At 43.1% G+C, this 24661-nt stretch overlaps 1 protein-coding gene across 4 annotated transcripts in view; it reads right to left on the bottom strand.

Annotated features, from left to right (window-relative positions):
• Positions 1-24661, bottom strand: part of ADAM17 (ADAM metallopeptidase domain 17) — a 58113-nt gene that overhangs the window by 28917 nt on the left and 4535 nt on the right. Inside the window, exons 2-7 of one of the 4 annotated variants that reach the window (XM_047782671.1) lie at positions 16040-16172; positions 12040-12170; positions 10936-11024; positions 5187-5355; positions 4193-4326; positions 1466-1555 (exon numbers count right to left, since the gene is read on the bottom strand). In XM_047782671.1, coding sequence (XP_047638627.1) covers positions 1466-1555; positions 4193-4326; positions 5187-5355; positions 10936-11024; positions 12040-12170; positions 16040-16172 — 746 coding nt within the window. Of the gene's footprint in view, positions 1-1465; positions 1556-1666; positions 1757-4192; positions 4327-5186; positions 5356-10935; positions 11025-12039; positions 12171-16039; positions 16173-24661 lie in introns of those variants that run through there. The other 3 variants (XM_047782672.1, XM_047782673.1, XM_047782674.1) reach the window with 3 other exon arrangements.

Raw genomic sequence — 24661 nt, 5'->3', positions numbered from 1 at the left:
GGGACAAATGTTTCTCTCTAAAGGAAAGGAAACATAAAGGTTGGCAAATCTGAAAAAGGAACAAAGCCATGCTTGGCTCCTTGTTTCTGCCATCTCTTCCCATCTGCCTGCCTACAGAAGGGATACCGGGGCCTGCTCAGCTACCCCGTGGCGAGCTCCCTGGGGTGGGCTCTGCAGCTTGGGTGGTGGGTTCTCAAGATCAAATCTGGGATGCACGCGGTGGGATCCCACTCTGCACATCTAAACCACATATCCTCCCAGCCACTACCATCATTAAAGACCCTGCCTGGTAGTTTAATCTCCCATCATACCCAGTTTTTTTCAAATGGTTGCAAATTCCTAAAGCAAAAAGGAGCTTATGTCTCCTAAAACTCAAACAAGGATGCAGCTATTTAAACAAGTGAGGCAGCTTTATATGTGCCATAATGGAATAATCACCAGCATGTTCATGAAATGAAAAAGCAAAGTGCAAAAAAGTACACCATACCACGACTATGTCAAATACACACATATAACATACACATGCTCTACATGCATAAAATATCTCTGGACGATATGGAGGAAACTAGGGACGTGGGTGTCTCTGGGGAAGGAACTAGTTTGACAACGGGTAGAGGTGGAGAAGACTTACTTGTCACTGGCTTTTGTACCATGTGTATATATTACCTATTCAAATAATAACTTAAAAAAGAAAATGCAAAACAGTAAAAAGAGAATGGAAAAGGGGAAATACTTCTCTTAGTTTTATACAAGTACTATAAAACTTTAACATTTATAAGTATGATACATGATTTCAAAAGCTGTTTTCTTTTCATTCTATAAATTCTACACTGCAGAACCTATAAGAATATAGTTTAGTACAAAAAGGCTGGAAAAAACAGAGACAATAATTCCCTTAATTTAGATGTCAAAATGTCTGTCCAAAGCAATACTCAATTTCAGAAAGTCTTGTTTATCAGTCTGAACAATTTGGAGAAATTTTTACTACGTGATATAATTAGGATGACATTTATACATTGTTGCTGGACATTTAACAGATAAGAACTCAGAAGATTTCTGAGAAAAGAGATATAATGGTTCTGCATGTATAAATGCCTTGCAAATGTACATGATATTTTTGAGTCAATTTCCTAAGGATTCAACAACACATGCTAAAATTCTAACTAGACACTAAGCATAATCAAAGAAAAATAAAGCAATGCAAGGGATAAGAAGGCTATGAATTCAGGGGGGAAAAAAGATCATAGTAGCACAAAAATAAGCACAAACATAAGAACAGAATATTTCATAATCTATAAATAATATCAAAAATGCTGTTACGTTTCAGAAAAAGAATCACTGGCATTTCAGAATATTTATTCATGATTAAAGTAGAAGATAAGTTTTGGAGTTTTAAATACAAGTGACAAATATTTACATCACATAACTTAGCTGAGTACTACAAGCCACATCTATTGATAAATACCTGCTCTATCTGTATTCCATAACCTTTAAAACCTGCATTGTCCCATGAAGTGTTCCGATAGATGTCATCAACTCTGTCAATTAGCTCTATCTGTGTGTATAAAAGGGAGAGGGAGAGAAAGGCGTTAGGTCTCTTTACCGCCCTGTGCAGCGTCATAGAAGTTCTGTGGGGATTAAAAAAAAATCCATTTAGATGACATACCATCGTACCAAGCTTTTGCCCATTACAAAAGCGAGCATTAAGATGCTAGTCTTGGGAGTTCCTGTCGTGGCGCAGTGGTTAACGAATCCGACTAGGAACCATGAGGTTGCGGGTTCGGTCCCTGCCCTTGCTCAGTGGGTTGAGGATCCAGCGTTGCCGTGAGCTGTGGTGTAGGTTGCAGACGCGGCTCGGATCCCGCGTTGCTGTGGCTCTGGCGTAGGCCGGTGGCTACAGCTCCGATTCGACCCCTAGCCTGGGAACCTCCATATGCCGAGGGAGCGGCCCAAGAAATAGCAACAACAACAACAAAAAGACAAAAGACAAAAAAAAAAGATGCTAGTCTTCACACGGACAGCTCTAATGAAGAAGCCATGCCCAGCCTCAAACCTAAAATGGTGTTAGCCAGAATCAAGCAGGCGTACATACAGTGCACCCCAAATTTCTGACGTCAACTGCATAGGGAACCAAAATACCAAGTAATGGGTTTTTTAAAAACCGCCATTCTGGTCAACTACGAAAACGGCTAACGAAGACATGCCAGCCCTGGCCGAGGCCCGCCCTGGGCACGGCGCCGAACTGAGGACCAGGGAAAAAGGGACAGAGGACGAGGCCTCATCCTCCCTCTTTCTCCAGGCCTCTGGTTTGGAGCGAGGCTACGGGCAGGAGAGAATCCTGAGGGGGGAGCGACAGCGCGACAGCCCAGAACGACACCAACGACAGACGAGCAAAATCTTCACGACTGATCTTCTCCTCAGAGAAGACATGTAATGGTTCAAAAACTGGTTAATGAGGCTTGTTCTGGGCACTGGGAAGCAAGTTACAGGTCTGAGAAACTGTTCTTTTCTTACAGAAACTGTAAGACTAGAGTTCCTGTCCGGGCTCAGTGGTTAACGAATCCGACTAGGAACCATGAGGTTGCTGGTTCGATCCCTGGCCTCGCTCAGTGGGTTAAGGATCCAACGGTGCTGTGAGCGGTAGAGTAGGCCACAAACGAGGCTTAGATCTGGCGTGGCTGTGGCTGTGGTGTAGGCCGGCAGCAACAGCTCCAATTCGACCTCTAGCCTGGGAACCTCCATATGCCGCAGGTGTGGCCCTAGAAAAGACTAAGAAAAAAAATTAAAAAAGAAACTGTAAGACTAAGAAATACAATTTTTAAGACCAGACGTCTCAATGTATCCAAACTCTTGTGTAATGAACAGAGAAGTACACTAGGAGCCCCTCATACAAAATCCACACTAAGAAAGCACTTTTCAACAAAGAATCTCTCACTCGGGAACAAGAACTGCAGTGACGTCACACACTGCTCCTACAACCCTGGCCATCGACTGACTCCCTCGACAGGGAAGGGAAGGCAAAGCGGGTGAGGACGGCGCCGGACCACACAGACCGGGCATGGTAAAGGCGGGAGAGGCTCCGCTGCGCTGGGCTCTGCCCTCCGAGTGAAGGGCTGCCTTCTTTACCGCCGCCAACAACGTCACCTCAGTCAGCGCCCAGTGATCCCGAGGAATGAGGTCATGCTGACAAAACACGCCCGAGAAATATGATTGCCCCTGACTTTCAAAATTACAGTCGTAAGCGCTTAAAAATCCAGCAGCAGCATCTCTGTAACCTTGCCCTAGTGTTAGGACCACAAAAGTCCCATCTTTTTCACAGGTGTAGTTCAGCAATTTGCTATTTTACACAGCGTAGGCCAAGCTGATCGTCTGCTCTGAGGTATACACAGAAGCACGAGCAACACACACACGCTGACAGAAAGACTCTTCTCCCCCGCTCAGGAGCACAGAGCCACACGTCACCAACAGGATCACAGCCGGTATGGCGTGATGTGTTCCAGAGCGCGCTTTTATAAAGAAGGGAGGCCTACGTCATCAAACGTTCCCTCAACATAATATGCATACAAATTCTGATGTGGAGACCATCTCAGGGGAAAGGGAAGAGGGCTTTTAAAATTTTGAAGCTAGAATCTCTATACAGTAACGTTAAGAGGAGTTCCCATCACAGCACAGGGGAAATGAATCCGACGAGGAACCATGAGGCTGCGGGTTTAACCCCTGGCCTCGCTCAGCAGGGAGCTGTGAGCTGTGACGTGGGGTCTGGCGCGGCAGTGGCTCTGGTGCAGGCCGGCAGCTGCAGCTCCAATTAGACCCCTAGCCTGGGAACCTCCATGTGCTGCACGTGTGGCCCTAAAAAACAACAACAACAAAAATACAATAATGTAAGAACTTCAGACAACAGTCCTCAAATATTCCATGAAATCACAGAGCATCTGAGACAGATTCCATTTCATTCCATTTCAAATTAGAGCGGTTGTCTTTTTTCACGGTTGACCGCGCCCCCAGCATGTGGAAGGTCCTGGGGCCAGGGACTGAACCTGCGCCACGGCAGTGACCCACAATGCTGCCACAGGGACCAACGCCAGACCCTCAACCCACGGTGCCACAGGAGAAGGCCAGAGCCATCTTCCCTTAAATGGCCTCACCCCTCGGGGGACTCTGTCCCTTCTCTCACGCAACACCTCATACTCACCAGGTAGTTTGTCGTCGTGCTCTCTTCCCCTCTGCCCATGTACTTATAAAAGCGATGATCTGCCACCACCAGTAATTTACACGTGTTCCTCAGGGGATTAGGGTCGGCTCTTCTCTTCACCCGGTGAACAAGCTCTAATGTGAATTTGTACGCACTATTAAATCAAAATTCATCAAAACAAGGAGTTTTACAGTAACATTTTAAATCTAACACGTTTGAGACAAATATTATTTGAGCTCGGTATCCTCGACAATATCTTGAAAACAAATTTTTGAGGAAAACAAAAAAGTCAAAGTAATACAAGGTTTTCAAACTGTAAAACTGAAAACCAAGGAAAAGCGTAAAAGTACTTAACAGAATAAAACAATTACCTATTTACTGCTGGGCTATAAAGTGTTATTTTCTTCTAGAAGAAGTCTACAAATTAGCCACGTAACAGTAAAAATATCCAGATAATCAAACATTAAGAAACTAGTTTGTGTTAAAAGATTATTTCTTTAACCAAACTGTTTAAGAATTTATATACCAAAATGCTAGTAATATTTTCTAAGATTTTCAAAAATGAGGAAAGAATACTTCTCCAAGATGGCTAGATGCTTTTTAAATGCCTCTGAACTCAGCTACACCAAGACCAATAATCCTCTTTCTAAACAGGACAGACCTCTTTGGCTACTTTCTTACAAACTTATCTAAAGATTGTCTTGTACACAGTATCATTCTGTCATTTCTAAACGCCTGCAAATGAAAATTTTCCTTCAGATTATTCAAGTTCCCCTTTCCTCTATCTTTTTTAAAGTCCAATCTTTATTATCACCATGATTTTCTAGTGTTTTCAATTCTTATAGAGAAAAAAAATAAATTTCTGAACGATTTTCAAGCCAAATCTACAGTTACTGAATAATTATGTTCTCTTTTTTTAATCAACTAACAATCACCCCTACTGAAGACAGCTGTTATGCTTGTTTCTTATTTGAAATATATTTTTTAGTCTTACCATCAGGCGGCTCTCTGTCTACTAGCCCTTTAGGAAGCAACTCTTCATTATCCGCCTTTATATAACCACACACTTTTGGAGACTGCAAACGTGAAACATTCTTGATATCTTCAGACTTATAAACTAACACTCTTTTGTCTTTAGTATCATTAATTAGTCTCCAAAGTGGCTAAAATAGAAAACAAATATAACTGAGATGGAAAATATAAAAATTCCTAAATATTAAATTCTTACAACATCCTTTCCTTGTTTTCAGATAACATTTCCATGTTAAGTAAACACACGAATCATTTTATTAAAAATAAGTCATCTCAATTTTAATCAGTTTCTATGTTGGTAAGTAAATACATGGATTACTCACTCTTTGATTTTATCTGTACATGAAAAAAAAAAAAAAGCAATACTTTGCACAAGTTTTGAAATCTTTTAGGAAATCCAGAAAAGAAAATGCATATCCTTTTCTGTTCATTCATTGAAAAATAGATATGTAGTGCCTACTGCATGCTGTCATTGATCTGGGTGAAGAATACACAGGACTAACAGTTAGACAACACAACATTCTAGGGGATTTTTGTTCTAATTTCTTCAACATCTTCTTGCCATCATAGGCTTTATGCACAGGAAGGAACACACATTTTCAGGAGAGAAACCTAAAAACTTGCGACAATATGCCTAAAACTTGCTGACATCAGAGTTGTTTCTTTAAAAAATTTACACTTACAATATTGTGAGGCCATGGTAAATCGGCACTAACACACCTGAACAATTACTCAACACAAAAGGATGCTTCTGTTTTTTAAAAAACAGTTCTTTTCTGTAAGGACACTAGGCTCATCAGAACCAAGCACCACCTGGTACAAAAAAAAAAAAAAAATGTATGTGTATGTGTGTATATATATCTCGGTATCATTGAGGAAATGAAAACCAAAACCTGAGGACACTCCTTCACATCCACTACAACGGCTATAAGCAAAAAGACACATAACAGGGAGTTTCTGTCCTGGCGCAGTGGAAAGGAATCCAACTAGGAACCATGAGGTCGTGGGTTTGATCCCTGGCCTTGTTCAGAGGGTTAACGATCTGACATTGCCGTGAGCTGGGGTGTAGGTCACAGATGCAGCTCCAATCCCATGTTGCTGTGGCTGTGGTGTAGGCCAGCAGCTATAGCTCCGATTCAACCCCTAGCCTGGGATCCTCCATATGCCATGGGTGCAGCCCTAAAAAGCAAAAAAAAAAAAAAAAGACATATACCAACAACTATTGGCAAGGATGTGGAGAAACTCTCACCTATTGCTAGTGAGAATATAATATGTGATATAAAATGCAATAAATGTAAAATAGTTAGAATACAAAGTGCAGTCACTATGAAAGACAGCCTGGCAATTCCTCAAAAGTTAAAAACAGAATTACCATATGACCCAGAAACTCCATTCCCAGTACATGACATGCCCAAGAGCAACGGAAACAAAGGCTAATGCAAAGACTTGTTCACAAATGTTCACAGCAGCAGTATCCATAACAGCCAAAAGTGGTGACAACACAAAATCCATCAATTGATGAATGAATAAAAAATGTGGTATACCCAAACAATGGAATATTATTTGGCAAAAAAAAAACCCAAAAAACTGGTGTACTTGACACATGCTATATATAATATGGGTGAACCTTGAGAACATTTCAAGAAGCAGCCAGAAGCAAAAGACCACATGCTGTATGACTGCATTTATATGAAATCACCAAGCAAATATAAAGAAACAAAAAGACAAATATAAAGAGATAGAAAGCAGATTAGTGGTTTCATAGGGCTAGGAGGGTTGGAGGGGAAAACTGTAGTGGCCTTCTAAGCAATAAACCACTTTTTCAATTTTTTTTTTTTTAAGAAAGTTTTTTTTCCTTAGGGTCGCACCTGCAACATACATAGGGGTTGAATCAGAGCTGCAGCTGCTGGCCTACAACGTCACAGCAACTTGGCATACAAGCCACATCTGCGACCTACACCACAGCTCAAGGCAATGCCAGATCTTAGTCCACTGAGCAGGGCCAGGGATCAAATCCAAGTCCTCATGGATATTAGTTGGGTTTGTTACTGCTGGACTCTATCGGGAACTCACCCACTTTTTCAATTTTCAATTTTAATTTTAAATTTAAATTTTAAAAATTATTAATCTCATGCAAAAGTCCTTCAATAAATCTAATGAGTGTACAGCGAATATCTCACAGGGAAATATTAATGTTCATTTTTGTACTTAGTGAAACAGAGAGGTGGTATGGATGGAAACAGAATCTCTAATTTTCCCAAAGGGAAATATTTGGAAAAGTGAAGAATCTGAGCAAATTTAACTTGGATCCTAAATGCACACATTTTGGATTAAGAATTAACATGGAGCTCTTGTTATGGCTCCACAGGTTCAGGACCCAACATTGTCTCCGTGAGGATACAGGTTCAATCCCTGACCTCACTCAGGGGGTTAAAGATCCTTAAGTGTTGCCATAGGCCTCGGTTCAGATCTGGTGTTGCCGTGGCTGTGGTATAGGCCACAGCTGCAGCTCCAATTCAACCAGGGCCCAGAAACTTCCATATGCCACTGGTGTGGCTGTAAAAAGGAAAAATAAAAGAACAGACTATCCTAAGGAAATAAGCAAAGACATGCACTGTGACAAAAACAATGCCTGCATTCCCTACACGAATCTTTCCAAGCCCAGAGATTACCTTTCCCAGCCCCCCTTGCAGGCAGGTCAGACAAGAGTTCTAGAACATGAGTGGAAGTGACCGAGGCCACCTCCAAGCCTGGCCCTTCAGAATTCCCTGTGGGGAGTTCCCGTCGTGGCGCAGTGGTTAACGAATCCGACTAGGAACCATGAGGTTGCGGGTTCGGTCCCTGCCTTTGCTTAGTGGGTGAACGATCCGGCGTTGCCGTGAGCTGTGGTGTAGGTTGCAGACGCGGCTCGGATCCTGAGTTGCTGTGGCTCTGGTGTAGGCCGGTGGCTACAGCTCCGATTGGACCCCTAGCCTGGGAACCTCCATATGCCGCGGGAGCGGCCCAAGAAATAACCAAAAGACAAAAAAAAAAAAAAAATTCCCTGTGGGATTCTCCAGCCGGGTCCTTCTGTAGTAACCTCAGGGAACACGTGTCCTGACATCAAAGCTACAAGGTGGAGAACCAACCGACCCACACTGGCCTTGACAAGCAACCAATCAACCTGTGCTGGGGCAGCTACTGAGCCAGGGGAGAGGTGATATAAGACCAAGGCACAGGAGTTCCCGTCGTGGCTCAGCAGAAACAAATGTGACTAGTATCCATGAGGATGCAGGTTCGTTCCCTGGCCTCGCTCAGTGGGTTGAGGATCCAGCGTTGCCGTGAACTGTGGTGTAGGCCAGTGGCTCAGATCTGGCGTTGCTGTGGCTGTGGCACAGGCCAGTGGCTACAGCTCTGATTTAACCCCCAGACTGGGAACTTCCATATGCCACAGGTATAGTAGCCCTGAAGAGACAAAAAATAAAAAATAAAACCCCGGCACAGCCTAGAGTTTCCTACAGTTTGCCAGAGTATACCCCATCACCAAGACTATCCTAACTAAACACATGCACCAGAAAGCATGTCTGAAAGCTGTCTGCTAAAGTTTTGCTTTTTTTTTTTTTCCTTCTCATTTGGCCATGCCTGTGGCAGGCAGAAGTTCCTGGGCCAGGGACTGAACCTAGCAGCCTGAGCCACCGCAGTGATGCCAGATCCTTAACCTGCTGCACCACAAAGGAACTCTCACTAGAGCATTTTTAATTTAAAAAATTAGAAACAAAACAATTGAACATCAATGGTGAACTGGTTAAATAAATGGTACAACAATTCAATGAACCAACAACAGGCAGGATTTATTAAAAACCCTAATTTGGGAGTTCCCGTCGTGGCACAGTGGTTAACGAATCCGACTAGGAACCATGAGGTGGCGGGTTCAGTCCCTGGTCTTGCTCAGTGGGTTAATGACCCGGCGTTGCTGTGAGCTGTGGTGTAGGTTGGTCGCAGATGCGGCTGGGATCCCGAGTTGCTGTGGCTCTGGCGTAGGCCGGCAGCTACGGCTCCAATTTGACCCCTAGCCTGGGAACCTCCATATGCAGCAGGAGCGGCCCTAGAAAAGGCAAAAAAAAAAAAAAAAACCAACCCTAATTTGGGGGAGCTCCCTGATCTAGCGCTTAGGACATGATGCTCTCGCCGCTGTGAGGTTCAGTGCCTGGTGTGCTAAGTCGGATTCCACATCAAGCCACGGCATGCCATGGCAAAAGGGAAAAAACCACCTAATTTAGATCTTCATTTACTAACACGGAAAAGTGTTCATAATTACATAGTGATATGAAAAATGCTTGAAGACAAACTGTACCTATCATATGGCCCTAATTTTATAGGAAAAAAGTTTGTATATAATGTATAGAAAAAAATCTGGAACGACATTCATCCAAATACTAATGGTAGTTTTATCTCCCAGTAGTGGTAATCTAGTTTCTGAATTTTTCAGGGAGCATGTATTTTTAAAATAAATGTAGTTTTAAAAAATTGATTGAAGGAGTAATTTAAGACTTGGTTGATGTGCCTATTCTAGAGCAAATGCTCATTTACTTGGTGCTCAATTTCTGCCTCTGGTCTACTCGACTCCCCAAAACAGCGACATCAGAGAGTCTACCCAATAACAGACCAAGATACACTGCAAGGCCAGAGATGGACATTTCCTTCTTTTCTTTTTGCTTTTTTTTAGGGCCACATCTGTGGCATGTGGAAGTTCCCAGGCTAGGGGTCGAATCGGAGCTACAGCTGCTGGCCTACACCACAGCTCCCAGCAACGCCGGATCCCTAACCCATCAAGCGAGGCCAAGGACAGAACCCAAGTCCTCAAGGATACTAATCAGGTTTGCTACCGCTGCACCACAACAGGACCCCCCAAGATGGACCTTTTTTCTTCACCATGATGGGTAGATAAATGACCAACGGCCATGCAGTGCAAACGTCATTACAAGTTACAGCACTCACAGCACTAGCACCCTGTCTTATCCCTAATCAGCGCTCGAATACACTTGAAACTTTCATTTGGACCCACCCTAACTAGGGTTTTTGGCAAGTGCTCTGTTTCAGTGATCTCATCACTACCCAGAGTGTTCTCATTTTCCTACTTCAACCCACAAATCTGTGGCAAATGCTCTGTCTTCTGGACTAGTAGCTGACACCTGGCAATGTGTCTCACACAAATGTGGCCAGTATGGTCTTGGTTTCTTTTGCTAGCATTTCAGTAGAATAGTGACCAGAGCCTCAGTTTCCTCTAGTTTCCTCTTTTAACTTCTCCAACTATGAACTATCCACTTTTCATTAATCTAGCACTTCCAGAAAACAGGCAAAGAAAGAAATAGAGAAAGAAGAGTTCGCCCTCATCTTTGAAAATGTTTATACTTTTAGTAGGAATACTAGAGAAAGATAAAGAAAAAACGAGAGGAAGAAAGTTTTCTTTTCCTCTTATCTACCCCACATGTGACTTTCTAACAGTACTTAAAAATACAGAGTGCCTGCCAGGACAGCATCTTAGATATGTAAAAAAAAAAAAAATTTTTTTTAACTCATCTATTTTCCTGGTTTAAAAAAAAAAAACCACTTTAAATACAAGGAGAAAAGAAGTAAACAAAATTAAAGAACTTCTTCTTCTTAATGAGAAAAGGCTTTCTAAAAATCAGAGAAATACACTCCTGTAAAAAAAAATTCACATGTAGATTTACCTCTATATTATATTCTGCCCCATCTGTGTTGATTCTTACTGTAAGATCATCATCTCCTACGTGGGCGAGAACCCTAGAGTCAGGTTCACCTTAAGAGAAAAAAAGAGTCATCATTAAAAAACATTTAAATCAAAAACTAAACTATACCCGATTGTTAATAAAAGTCAACCAGGCCCTTCAGGGAGCGAAGGGTCTCCGGCTCCGCAGAGATGTGCCGCCACGAACCACAGGCCCAGAAACCAGCCGGGCTTGCTCACTCCTCAGGCGGAGCCTCAGCTCTAACTTGAACCAGCCTCTTTCCCTCAGACTCCTTGGGAGAATTGTCTAGAGTGTGCTAAAGAACAGAACAGTTCAGCTCTCCTTCTGGGATAACTCGGCCTGTTTGGGGGGAAGAACGAACGAAGGGGAGGTTGAGGTACGAGCTGGAATACACAGGTCTGGCTGTACTATTCGGGTATTTTAGTGCCCTTTCTTTTCTTTTTTTCTCTTTTTCCACCGCAACCACGGCATAGGGAAGTTCCCAGGGCAGGGACTGAATCCCAGCCAGAGCTGCAACCTACACCACAGCTGCAGCAACTCCAGATCCTTAGCCCACTGTGCAGGGCCGGGGATCGAACCGGCGCCTCCAAAGAAACAACCCGGATCATTAACCTACTGCGCCACAGCAGGAATTCCCATTTTTCTTTTTTCTTATGGCAGAAAAATTTCCAGAAGTAAACGGCAATTGCCTGATATAGTTTCTTAAATACATAATAGGATCACAGAGTCCATCATTTTGTCTCCTATCTTCCTTGTATACAATCTCATTAAGAGAAGCCTACCATCCTTCCCCAGAGACAAGAGGTTACTAAATTCATGATTTCAGAAGAAATCCATTTTAATATCAAAGTAGTCCATTAGTATGACATGCTGAATCATAGCCATTTCCTCCTGTTTGACTGTTTCTGCTTCCAGACTTAACAAAACTCAAATAAAAGAGACAACCAATAGCATTTCTTTGGCACCCCTCTTCCCTCCCCTCAAAAAAGAACATGCAGTCGAGTTCAAGGTAGACAGACACCTAAGCCCCCAGACACAAGGGCAAACAAATAAGCTCCTACTCACCAACCACGTGTCCACTGAAGAAGTCCTGCCACTTGACGGGGTACTCACTTTCGTCTCCCCCATCGACCACCACGACTTTGAAATTCTGGGAGAAGCGTTCAGTACTCGATGTCAGGTATAATTTAAAATGCCTAAAGGAAGAATGCAACATACTTCAAGCACATCAAACGGGGGGGGGGGGCCTAGTTTTCATTTAGTAAAACCTCCTCAAAAAAGAACTTGACAGGAGAGTTGACATTAATGCAGACTATGCAGGTTATAACTACTATTTTACCAAAGTACTTAGAGGGTTATACTGCCAGTGAGGACAGACTAATTTCTTTAGCCGTAAGAACTTGGCAGACCAAAGAAACTAAAACTGAAGGGAAAAAGACTCAAAGAATTTAGACATTTACCTTTTCTGGAGATGCTGAAAAATTAGAAAACATAACTGGATAGTTTCAAAATTGAAGTCCTGCTTGTCTTAAAAACGAAAAAAAGGAGTTCCTGTGGTGGTGCAGTGGTTAACGAATCCGACTAGGAACCATGAGGTTGCGGGTTCGATCCCTGGCCTTGCTCAGTGGGTTTAGGATCCAGCGTTGCCCTGAGCTGTAGTGTAGGTTGCAGACGAGGCTCGGATCCCAAGTTGCTGTTTCTCTGGCAGAGGCCGGCAGCTACAGCTCCGATTGGACCCCTGGCCTGGGAACCTCCATATGTCGTGGGTGTAGCCCTGGAAAAAGGCAAAAAAAAAAAAAAAACAAAACAAAACATACACACACACACATATGTAAGTAATATTCCATCCTGGTCTACCTCAGGAACTTGGATACAGTGCCCTGTGCTGCACAGTAGGACCTCACTGTCTATCCATTCCAAATACAATGGTTTGTTATTTATTAACCCCAAACTCCCAGTCCATCCCGCTCCCTCCCCACTCCTCCTTGGCAACCATTAAATCCATTCTCCAGGTGAAGACTGATACTACTGAATATAATTTACTGAACACCTAATCAGGGTTAGCTGCTCTTTATGCTGTCTCCACTTCACACAGTGAAGACTAAGGTTTGGAGGCCAATCAACATACACAAGGTGGGAGTTCCCGTGGTGGCCAGGTTCGACCCCTGGCCTCACTCAGTGGGTTAAGGCTCCGGCGATGCCATGACCTGTGGTGTAGGTTGCAGACGTGGCTCGGATCTGGTGGGGCTGTGGCTCTGGCCGGCATCTATAGCTCTGATTCGACCCCTAGCCTGGGAACTGCCACATGCTGCAGGTGAGGCCCTAAAAAGCAAAAAAAAAAAAAAACAAACTACCTGGTACAAGTTCTCAAATATTACTAGATATATTTCCCATTAAATATTAAGATGAAAACAAATTACCGATTTCTCTGCTTCCTTACACAGAAGATAAGCAGATGCTGTTTAACATTTTCTATGGAACACAAGAGAAGCACGTCAGGCTATGGCAGTGTTTAACCCTAGAGTGAGGATTCTCAGCTACCTCAAACCTAACTTCAAAAGAAACCCAAAAACCAAATCCCGAGTTCTGATTTTAAAGGCTTCCCCTCTCTCTTTTGCTCCTATTCATTTCCTGCTACTATATCTTCATTCCTTCACTAAGCTTGCCAGCATAGCAGAAATAGCACTAGTTTTGGAGTCAGACTTGTGTTCAAATCCTTTATCTTCCACTTTCTTACTGAGTGACCCCGGGCACCTTACCTAACCTGAGCCTCAATTTGTTTTGCTTTGTTCTTTCGCCTTCAAAAAGGGAATAACAAAAACTTCTACGCAGAGTATGTGAGAAGTAGAGGTAACGTATGTAAAGTGCCTACTGAAGGAAATGATACAAAAGAAACACCTAGTAAACTAGAGCTATTACCACTATCGCCACTCTGCTCGAATTTGCTATGTTTGGAAACTAGATATATCGCAACATTTTGACATAAAATCTAACAAAAAGAAATTATTCAAAAATAACCTAAGGATGATGGCAATGACCAGGAAAAGTAAGAACAGCAACAGTAAAAGTATTTGCATAAAATATCAGCTAACACATGTGATGATGGACTTAGTTCCTTAAATATACTGAGCACTACAATTCAGTTACCAAAAGGATAAACCCAATAGAAAAATAGTAAATGGATACCAAAAGGCAGACAAATAAAATAAGTGATTTATAAAGGCATGAAAAGATGGTCAATTCCGTACAAAATGAAAATCAAAACAACTATGAGATACTATTCCCTTTCAAAAGAATAGTTTAAGATCTTTAAAACCTCATAACGGCAGGGATAACAGGAAACAGGTAAGCTCATTAAGTGCTGTAGAACAGACCGGTCTAATGTCTTTAGGAGGAAATGCGTCCATATAATACTCATGGAGAATGTGTACACCCTTGACCCAGTACAGAAATTCACCTTTTAGGACTGTATCCTAGAAAAACACCTAGACAAGATATATTTATAAAGCTATTCACTGGAGCACTGCTTGCCACAGTAAGAAAAAAAGCACTTTGATTAAACCATATCCATCTGTAGGGTACTAGTAAATAAATTTTTATAATTTTAAGCAATAGTAATATTTATGAAGCTGTCAAAAATATTTATGAAGCTATGTGTGTGTATCTATATTATCTTATATATATAGATCTACATGCAAAAAAACTGCATTAAAATCTTTTGAAAGTTGGGAGTTCCCGTTGTGGCTCAGCAGAAACGAACCTGACTAATATTCATGAGGATGTGGGTGAGATTCCTGGCCCTGCTCAGTGGGTTAAGGATCCGGCATTGCCATGAGCTGTGGCCTAGGTCACAGATGAGGCTCGGATCTGGCGTTGCTGTGGCTGTGGTGTAGGCCAGCAGTTACAGCTCCGATTCAACCCCTGGGAGCTACCATATGCCCCAGGAGTGGCCCCAAAAAGCAAAAAAAAAAAAAAAAAAAAAACTTGAAAGTTTATATAGGAAACTTGCTAGGTCTGGGAAGTGCAACAGAGTTAGAAGAAGTGAAAACTTTTCATAGCTCTATAATTTGCTTTTTTAAATTAGGTGCATATTCTATATACACACACACACTTTTTCTCTGGCTGCACCTGTGGCATATGGAAGCTCCCAGACCAGGGAGAAAACCCATGCAACAGCAGCGACCCAAACCACTGCGGTGACAATGCCTGAGGACCTTAACCCACTGCACCAAAAAAGAACTCCCAGTGTTTGTTTTTTGATATTAGTAAAGCTCCCTAAAAAGACTTTAGAAAGAGATCTGCAATTATCTAACAGATTTACATTTGCAAAACATAAAATACTCAGCAGAAACAAATCCGACTGGTATCCATGAGGACACAGGTTCAATCCCTGGCCTTGCTCAGTGGGTTAAGGATCCGGCCTTGCCCTGAGCTGTGGTGTAGATCACAGACGTGGCTCAGATCCTGAGTAGCTGTGGCTGCGGCACAGGCCAGTGGCTACAACTCTGATTTGACCCCCGGCCTGAGAACCTCCCTATGCTTCTGGTGCAGCCCTAAAAAAGAAAAAAAAAAAAACCCCACAAAACATAAAATACTAAAATTACTGCCCATCTATCAATTTATGCTATGACAAATGAGCAACTTAATGGGAAAAGGGCACAGAATTCTAGACCCAGTTCACCACTAGGCTGTGCAAATCCTTTCTCTCTAAGCCTCACTGTCTTCATATATAAAATACAGTACCTCGTATAAGGTTGATAGCACTAAAGTAGGAAAATTTAAAGCATTATAATCATTCAATTAATCAAAATTGTTATAATTCCAAAACCACAAATATACCACCATTAATACCTTTGGAATACCTATTTACTTTTTAAAAATTGTCAGCAGTATGAACTTAAGAATAATCAATACACTATTTTAAGAATCATGTCAGATTCTAATTACATTCATTCAAATCTTTAAAATGTAATTTTCTAAGATTTCAGTAGATACTCCTATTTTTCCGTTTTTACCAAACCAAGTCCCCCACTGCGAACATTATTCTACGAATGATTCAAATTACCTGTTCAAGGCTGAAAAAGTTAGTAGTATCTCTAGGTGTGTTGAGGCCTGCAGATCCCTTTTCCTTACGGAGTGCTGGCGAATGCTGGATAAAGAGAGGATGTCGTAGTCTGAGAGCAGAGAATCAAGCTTTTCTGAAATAAAGGTAAAAAGGTTATTAATACCTAAATCAACTGTAATACCATTCAAATGAGAATCAGATCACAGACTCTTCCTGATGTAATGCCCCTGGCATGACCTATGAAGGAGTCTTACCACACAATCTAATCAAGCTCTAACTTCCAGTTTCCAAGACAAAAAGGGATTAGACTTGCCAAATAACAACCTCAGGAAGTCATCAGCCACGCCCAGAATGTTCCATTCCTGCAAAACAAATGACCCAATTTCTCCAGGAAACGAATGGCAAGAGAAAAGAAGGAGGGGTGGAGACAGACGAGACTGAAGAGAACAGCAAGTGAGTTCCCGCCAGACACGGCTCAGATCTGGCTGCTGTGCCTGTGGCACAGGCTGACAGCTCCGCTCCAACTGGAACTTCCATATGCCCTGGGTGTGGCCTTAAAAAGCAAAAAACAAAAACAAAACAAACAAAGAAAAGGTACAGCAAGCCAGCCAACGTGTAAGCCTTTTTGGATCCCAGGCCAAACAAATCAAGGTGGAAAAATATCTGTGACAATCAGGGGAATGTGAACATGAGTCCATGGTCAAACTAGTTACTGATAAGAGTACCACAGTATGCAGTGAACTATCTTCTAAATTCAAGGCATTTCTTTTTTTCTTTCTTCCTTTCTTTCTTTTTTTTTTTTTTTTGCTTTTTAGGGCCGAACCTGGGGCATATGGAGGTTCCCAGGCTAGGGGTCAAATCCGAACTACAGCTGCCGGCCTATGTCACAGCCACAGCTACATGGGATCTGAGTCGCATCTAAGACCTACACCACAGCTCACGGCAACACCGGATCCCTTAATCCACTGAGAGAGGCCAGGGATCGAACCCTCATCCTCATGGATCCTAGTCAGGTTCGCTGAGCCATGACAGGAACTCCTAAATTCAAGGCATTTCTGTTTAGAATTTTTCTTTTTTCTTTCCTTCTGTTTAGAATTTCTAAGATCAAAGTTGCCAATCTGATCTGCCCACTGCCTACCTGGACTATACCAATTCTGTATCAGTTGATACATAGTAACAAATAGCAATAAATGTATCTATAGCCTGGGCAAACCAAAACTGAGCAAGCAACCCTTTTATAGAAATATCACATACTCCAAATGAGCAAAAAAGTAGTGATGTCCCTACCACTGCTGCCCTCAACAGACACCACAGAATATTTAATCCACTGGACACCAGGAAGTAGAAGGGGTAAGAACCAACTAATCCCTAGAAAAAAAATAAACATTTAACAGACTGACCTGGAATCCAAGAAAAGCAAAGATGCACTTCCCCAAAGACAGAACAAGCACAAATGAGTTTCTATTTTGCATAGAGCGAGAATAAACACTATAGAGTATATGCTACCCCATAAGTCACTTGTTATCAACAGCAACGGTGCTGTCTCTCCCACAATCAAGAGGATTTGGGGAAGACAATTTTGGTGACTTAAGTCTATACAAAAACTGCCTAAAAATACGATGAGCTGATGCTTTCCTTTTCTCTCAACAAATATCACTGCAGAAGCAATGGTATTCAAAATCATTCCACCGGACTTGGAATGTCCTCAAAATAGAACAGCAGGAGCTTAAAATATAAGTATCCTGCTACTGTGGTTAAACAGGCTCACAAAACCTTTTTTTTTTTTTTTTCGGTCTTTTTAGGGCCACACCCACAGCGTACAGAGGTTCCCAGGCTAGGGGTCTAATGGGAGCTGTTGCTGCCGGCCTACACCACAGCCACAGCAACGACAGATCCGCGCTGCGTCTGTGACCTCCACCACAGCGCAAGGCAATGCGGGATCCTTAACCCACTGAGCGAGGCCAGGGATCAGACCTGCAACCTAGTGGGATTCGCTTCCGCTGTGCCACGACAGAAACTCCCACCAAACCATTTTTAAAAGAAAGAATCCACACAATACTTTTCTCCTTCAATTTTCCCTCAGTGATGCTCAATAAGTTCTATATCAATTCATTCATTCACTGCTCTGTGTTAGTCACTGGTCCAAGTACTGAGACAAAGCACTCCATAGGGCAAAGTCCTTGACCAAAGCAGCACGCATCTCATGCAGGAGAGACACACAATGCATAAGAAGATACACATCAGTGCTGCGGACATGAAAACAGGCCAGCAGAGGCAGGCAGTGCGAAGGGCCAATTTACACAGAGTGGTCAAAGAAGGAAAAATGCCTCCCTGTCACATCATATTCGAGCAAACCTGAAGAAATCATGAGGAAGGCACACTGCTATTTGCTTAAAGGAAATCTGTCTCTGCCCTGCCCCCACCCAGGGCAGCACCCTCGCATATGGAGGTTCCAGGCTAGGGGTTGAATCGGAGCTACAGATGCTGGCCTACACCACAGCCACGCCGGATCCAAGCGCATCTGCGACCTACACCACAGCTCGTGGCAACGCCAGATCCTTAACCCACTGATCGAGGGCAGGAATCGAACCTTCGTCCTCACAGATGCTAGCCAGATTTGTTTCCACTGAGCCAGATGGGAACTCTGCGATTAAAGGAAACTTAATCAAAGTTCATTCAAGGCTCTACTTCAAGGTAAAAATGAAAATGGTAGCAAATTTCACACTTACTGAGTATCAGCCATTTTCTGTTAATGAAAATTTCCTTTAATTTTAATTCAAAGGAAAGCTGTTTCAGAAGGCAACAATCTCTTTTATCCCAATGGACGGTTGGTTACTAGTGACCTGGCCTTGCAAATTATAATGCTTAGAGGCACCAATGAAAAATCTTCAAGAAGCTTTCCATTTATTGAACATTTAGAGTGTTCTGTTTTCTCCAAGACACAAGACTGGGTGTTTTATGTCACCTCCACGAACATCCTTGGTCTTATCACCATTTTACAGATGAAGAAACAGACCCTGGGAGAGTAACATCACAAAGCCAATGTGGCGCAGTACTAGGATTTGAACTTGGGCCGGTTTGGCTGAAAACCCCAAAACTGATGTTGACTTTTGAAACTGCTTAAAAATAGCCTAGCTCTTCCTGGACCCTCTACTTCTTGGCCTTCTACTTTTTGACATGTCAATCAAACATGACCTTGCCTCCCTCTGAATTCTGAAGCTGTTTACACCTTCTGGCATCTCTGAGTTATATTTGTCTTACCTCACAAAGAGGTTGTAAAATGGCCAAAAGTAACCTTCGTTTTAAAAACCAGTCTTACCTCACAACACCCAGCACAGAACCCTGCACAAAACAGCACACAAATTCTCAGTGTTGAGATGCTGATACAATCCTGGAGCTCTTCAACTTGCGCAATACAGGTTGGTACATGGACTCAGTTTCATTCAAGATCATAATCACTCCTACTGACTGAGAAACTTAACCTCAATACTGTAGTTTCATTGTCAATGACACACGTCAGCTGTCTTCAGAGGGTGACTGCCCACAACTGGCATCATCAGCATCCCCTGTGAACTTTCTCCTCTCAGTCCCTCCACGATCAGAAATTCCCTGGGTTTAATTTGGCGATGCTGATGGGAACTCAAGTCTGAAAACCACTGAACTGGGCTAAAATAAGGAACTGGCTCAACGTGAAGAAAAAGGCTGTGCACAAAGATGTTCGCCGCTGCTCAGCCTTGCATTAATTTTAAGAACAAAAAGTGGAAACAAAGTAAATTAATAGCTAGGAGACATAAGTTGTAGCACTTCCAAATGACAAAAAACAAAAACAAACCAAAAAACCCCTGCAATCATTTAAAACACTACTTAACAAAAGGTTTTCAGAACATGAGAAAATACTTTAATATTATATTAAATACACAAAGGTAGACTTAAAAAACTATTCATACTACATGATCGTAACTATGTATTTAAAAATAGGCCTAGAAAAAAAAAAAGAGCAAGGTTATCTTTAAGTATTTTTCTATAATAAACACTTAAAAGTGGCTTGCTAAAGCACTTTAAAATACTGAATGTTTCAATGGTAACTTACCCTCTTTTAATAACTAGCTTTCTCAAACTGGTCATCCTGGAGAGATTACACACAAAATGCCTTCTCCTTGTCCAACAATCTGAGCTCCTGCTCTTGCAAGTGACCTCTCAGATGCTCGGTATTTCACTGCCCTGCACTTCCAAAGTTCCAACCATTGGTAATCCAATTTTCTATAGCTTTTTCAACAGAACTTATATTTCCCCCATATCCATATACGAAAAAAACTCAAAAAAACTTTAAGAATAAACCACTTAACTTCTTACGGTAGAGTTTATGACAGTTAATACTAGACAATGCTACAAAACCCATGTTTCTTATTAGCTCAGAGCAAGGTCATATTCTCTTTGTTTAGCAACTCCCAATGGCTGCCCAACACTCTAGAATGAGACCACTTTCCTTGCTTTCTACAAGTTGCTCCAGCCATCTCCCTAAACAAATGAACTTTTCCTCATCTCATCTGGCCAAAAACACAAATTAGAAAACGGACGTGGCGTTCCAGTCATGGTAGAGCGGAAAGGAATCTGACTAGCATCCAGGAGGATGCAGGTTCGATCCCTGGCCTCGCTCAGTGAGTTGAGGATCTGGTGTTGCCATGAGCTGTGGTGCAGGTCGCAGCCGAGGTTTGGATCCTACGTTGCTGTAGTGTAGACCGACAGCTGCAGCTCTGATTTGACCCCTAGCCTGGGAACTTCCATATGCCGCAGGTGGGGACCTAAAAAAAAAAAAAAATAACACAGAAGTCCTTGTGGTGGCTCAGTGGTAACAAATCCAACGAGTATCCATGACATTGCAGGTTTGATCCCTGGCCCAGACCAGTGGGATAAGGATCCAGCATTGCTGTGAGCTGTGCTGTAGGTCGACAGCTGCAGTTATGAGTCAACCCCTAGCCTGGAAACTTCCATATATGTTGCTGGTGTGGCTCTAATAAAAGAAAAAAAGAAATACATGGAGTTCCCCTTGTGGCTCAGTGGTAACGAACCCAACTGGTATCCATGAGGATGCGGGTTTGATCCCTGGCCTCGCTCAGTGAATTAATAAAGATCCTGTGTTGCCGTGTAGGTCACAGTCGCAGCTGGGATCTGGTGTTGCTTTGGCTGTGGTGTAGGCCAGCAGCTACAGCTCCCATTCTACCCCTAGACTGGGAACCTCCATAGGCCACAGGTGCAGCGAAAGAAAAGAAGAAAGAATAGAAAGTACAGAATATAATACACTCAAAGGAATGAAAGTAACTCAGGGAGGCAGGAGGGCACAAGAGCACAGAGACTGTGAAAAGGTGTGAGGCTGGAGAGGCAGGCAGAGGTCTGGTCATAAAGGGCCAGGGAACTAAATTCAGGATTCTGGACTTTGGACAGTGGCCACAGCTATAAATTAGGGATTTCATCACGACTGTGAAACTAAGCCCCAGCTCAAGCTGAGTTCCCCTGCCAAATTTATGATGAACCACTCCATCCAAAACTTACTCTTTCTTGTCCTGCTCCTATTGCCTCAGGACGGAAGAGGATCAAAGAAAAGGGGGGACTGAAACAGAGGGCCCTGCAGCGCGCTCCCGGCACGAAAGCCTGTGTCCCCTGCTTCTCGCTTGGAGAAAAAAGCTTTCATCTCCTAGGTCCTCCCTGAGTTCCAAGGAGCAGATTCAAGCAATTACTGATGCGAGCAGTGAGGAAAGGCAGAAACAAAGGAAAAGCAGTCAAGAGACAAGAGTTCAGGGATAAACAGTCCTAGCTCCTCCCCCAGGGATACACAGAACAACGGGACACAAATCTTTGAGTTGCCCAACAGGAACTAAGACCCCCACCCCCAGGTGGAGGAGAGTGACTACACGCTGACCACAAGCAGGCGGACCCCGGACTGGCTGGAACCAGGAGGTTGATGATTAAGACTCCGACACCACCCTGTTTCCTTACCACCAATCAACGGGAGGAGAGTCATCCCAAATGCTGCTTTAAAAACCTTACACCTGGGAGTTCCCTTCGTGGCTCAGCAGCAGCCAACCCGACTAGGATCCATGAAGATGCAGGTTCATTCCCTGGCCTCCCACAGTGGGTTGGGGAGCTGTTGTGTAGGTTGGAAATGTGGTTCAGATCCTGCATTGCTGTGGCTGTGGTATAGGCCGTCAGTTGTAGCTCTGACTCAACCCCCAGTCCGGGAACTTCCCTATGCCGCAGGTGTGACCCTAAAAAGCAAAAAAAAAAAAAAAAAACAAAACACAAAAAGCCCAAAAAACAAAAAACACCTTACACCCTGGCCAGCCAGGAAGATGGATCCGAGACAGGCCTATGTTGCCCATCTTCTCCACCTGCAGTCTCCCAATCAATAAACCTCTCTCTGTTCCCAACTCAGCCATCAACGTGGGTTCGACACAATGGCAGAATGCAGAGCGGGCTAGAGGAGACAAAAGCAGCATCTGGGACATGAGCTAGTAGGCTGCAGAGCAATCCAGGCGGAGATCCCTAAAAGACACCCAAGTTTCTGGCCTGGATACCTGGGTAGACAGTGGAATCAAATCGCCTGAGATAAAAACAAACAACAACAACAAAAAATACCCCCAACTAGGAGCAGGTTTGGGAGCGGGATTTGTTAAAAGAGAAAAACCACAGGCCCACTTTTGCTGAAGCACCTGATACCAAACCTAGATTTAATACCTAACCCAAGTGTAGTTTCCACCTTCATCAGAAAAGTAATCTGAACCCATCAGTTTGGAACTGTCTGGTCAGCACCAATGAGGTCATCAGCCACATGGGGCTCCCCCATCCCCTGGGGAAGAAGAGGTCATCCATAGGACAAAACCCTTCCTTCCCGGTTCCCTTGGCCCCAGAAAGACGATGGCCTGGCCTAAAACAATCCTTCCCTCTCTTTGCTGATAGCTCCCTTGCCCCGCCCCTTCTTCCCATAAAAGCGTTCCATTTGGTTCCCTCGGAGGGCCTTTCTAGTTGCTAGATGGAAAGCTGCCCAATTCATAAATTGCCCGATAATGCTGATTAGGTTTTCAAATTTACTTGGTTAAATTTTTTTTTATAACAGGTTGCTATAAAGGGCCCGGTGGGTACTAGAAGATTCTGAAGTTCTATACTCTGTTCCTTACCTACAGTTTGCAATCCTTCATCTACATAGAACTTTTTTGCATTAAGTCATCCTATCTTTGCAGTTACATCACTGATAAATCATACAGTGATTTTAGGCAGGAAAAAGGTAAATCTGTTATTCTAGGATTTTTAAAATCAACATCAGTGGTATCAAGCAACTGATACTTTGTTCCTTCTTTATGTTCTCAAAGAATAAATAGAAAGTTGGACCTTCAGGCCTGCAGCAAACCAGCTTTTGGATATAGATATGGAGTTGCCTATAGACTCGATAAACCTTCCGCTTCACCCTTCTCTCGTACCTCAACTGTCCTGTCTCCAGGATAAGCTTTTATGGCCACTGCCTTGGGTACAATGACATAAAGAATACCCTTATTTCATTCATCAAGCCCAGAGTCAAGTTTTTAAGAGAAAACTTATTTTTTTTGGTCTTTTTAGGGCCACACCTGTGGCATACGGAAGTTCTCAGGCTAGGGGTTGAATCAGAGCCATAGCCATCAGCTGCCACAGCAACGCCAAGATCCAAGCCGCACCTGTGACCTACACCGCAACTTGGGGCAACGGCGGATCCTTAACCCACTGAGCAGAGTCCAGGGATCTAACCTGCATCCTCGTGGATACTAGGCAGGTTCCCAATGGGAACTCTAAGATAAAACTGATTTTTAAATAATGAAGTGTTGTATGAGAAGAGTCTGGGAACGTCTGGGAAATTTTCACTTAATTTCTCTTATTTCTGCAATAAATTGCATCTTCCTGGAATACCACTCGCAAGTGTCATGCCAAACCCCTGAATCCCTATGGCGCTCTGCTCACTCTCCACGCCTCTACTTGCAGAGTACAAAGAGTTCTCCCAAAACTGCTGTCAGAAGTGGAAAAGATAAAGCCACAGCTGCTGTCAAGTGTTTATTCTGCTTGTGCAGAAGACACCTGAGACTTGTCTGCTCTTCAACACTCCCCAAAATACACAGGACAAGGGAGAGACCTGGCCAGGTCATTCTGCAACATGACCCTGAGGCGTGGGTGACTTCCTCTTTGGGACCAAGGAAGAGATAAGAAAAAGAGAACAGCGCTGTCAGCTAGGCAGTGGACCCCAGAGCCTGGGAACTAATGGCTTACTTTATGGCTTTATACCAGTTAGGGAGGCTGGAGGATGAGCCGCCTCAAATAATTCCTCATCAAGAGCACTTCACCTAGGCTGGGACTAATCCTGGGCCATGACTCTCCAACCAAACCAGTCACATGGAAACAGGAGCCAAAATGTAAGCGAGCACAGCCCAAGGGACCCTCTGAAGACCCATAAGGCTCTGTAGCTGAAATGGATGTAAATTCAGGTTAAGCAATGAGATTACTTCCACAATTTCTAGCCCTGCTGCCTATTCCTAGATTAAACCTTGTCTCCTACACACAGGCTTCCAATCAAACAGAGAAGTAATTCTGGCCATGTTATGTCTG

Source organism: Phacochoerus africanus, chromosome 5 (assembly GCF_016906955.1).
Source record: "Phacochoerus africanus isolate WHEZ1 chromosome 5, ROS_Pafr_v1, whole genome shotgun sequence".
In the NCBI taxonomy this organism is placed as follows: Eukaryota; Metazoa; Chordata; class Mammalia; order Artiodactyla; family Suidae; genus Phacochoerus; species Phacochoerus africanus.
Note: the sequence above shows the minus strand (reverse complement) of the source record. Positions and strands in the feature narration are given on the sequence as shown.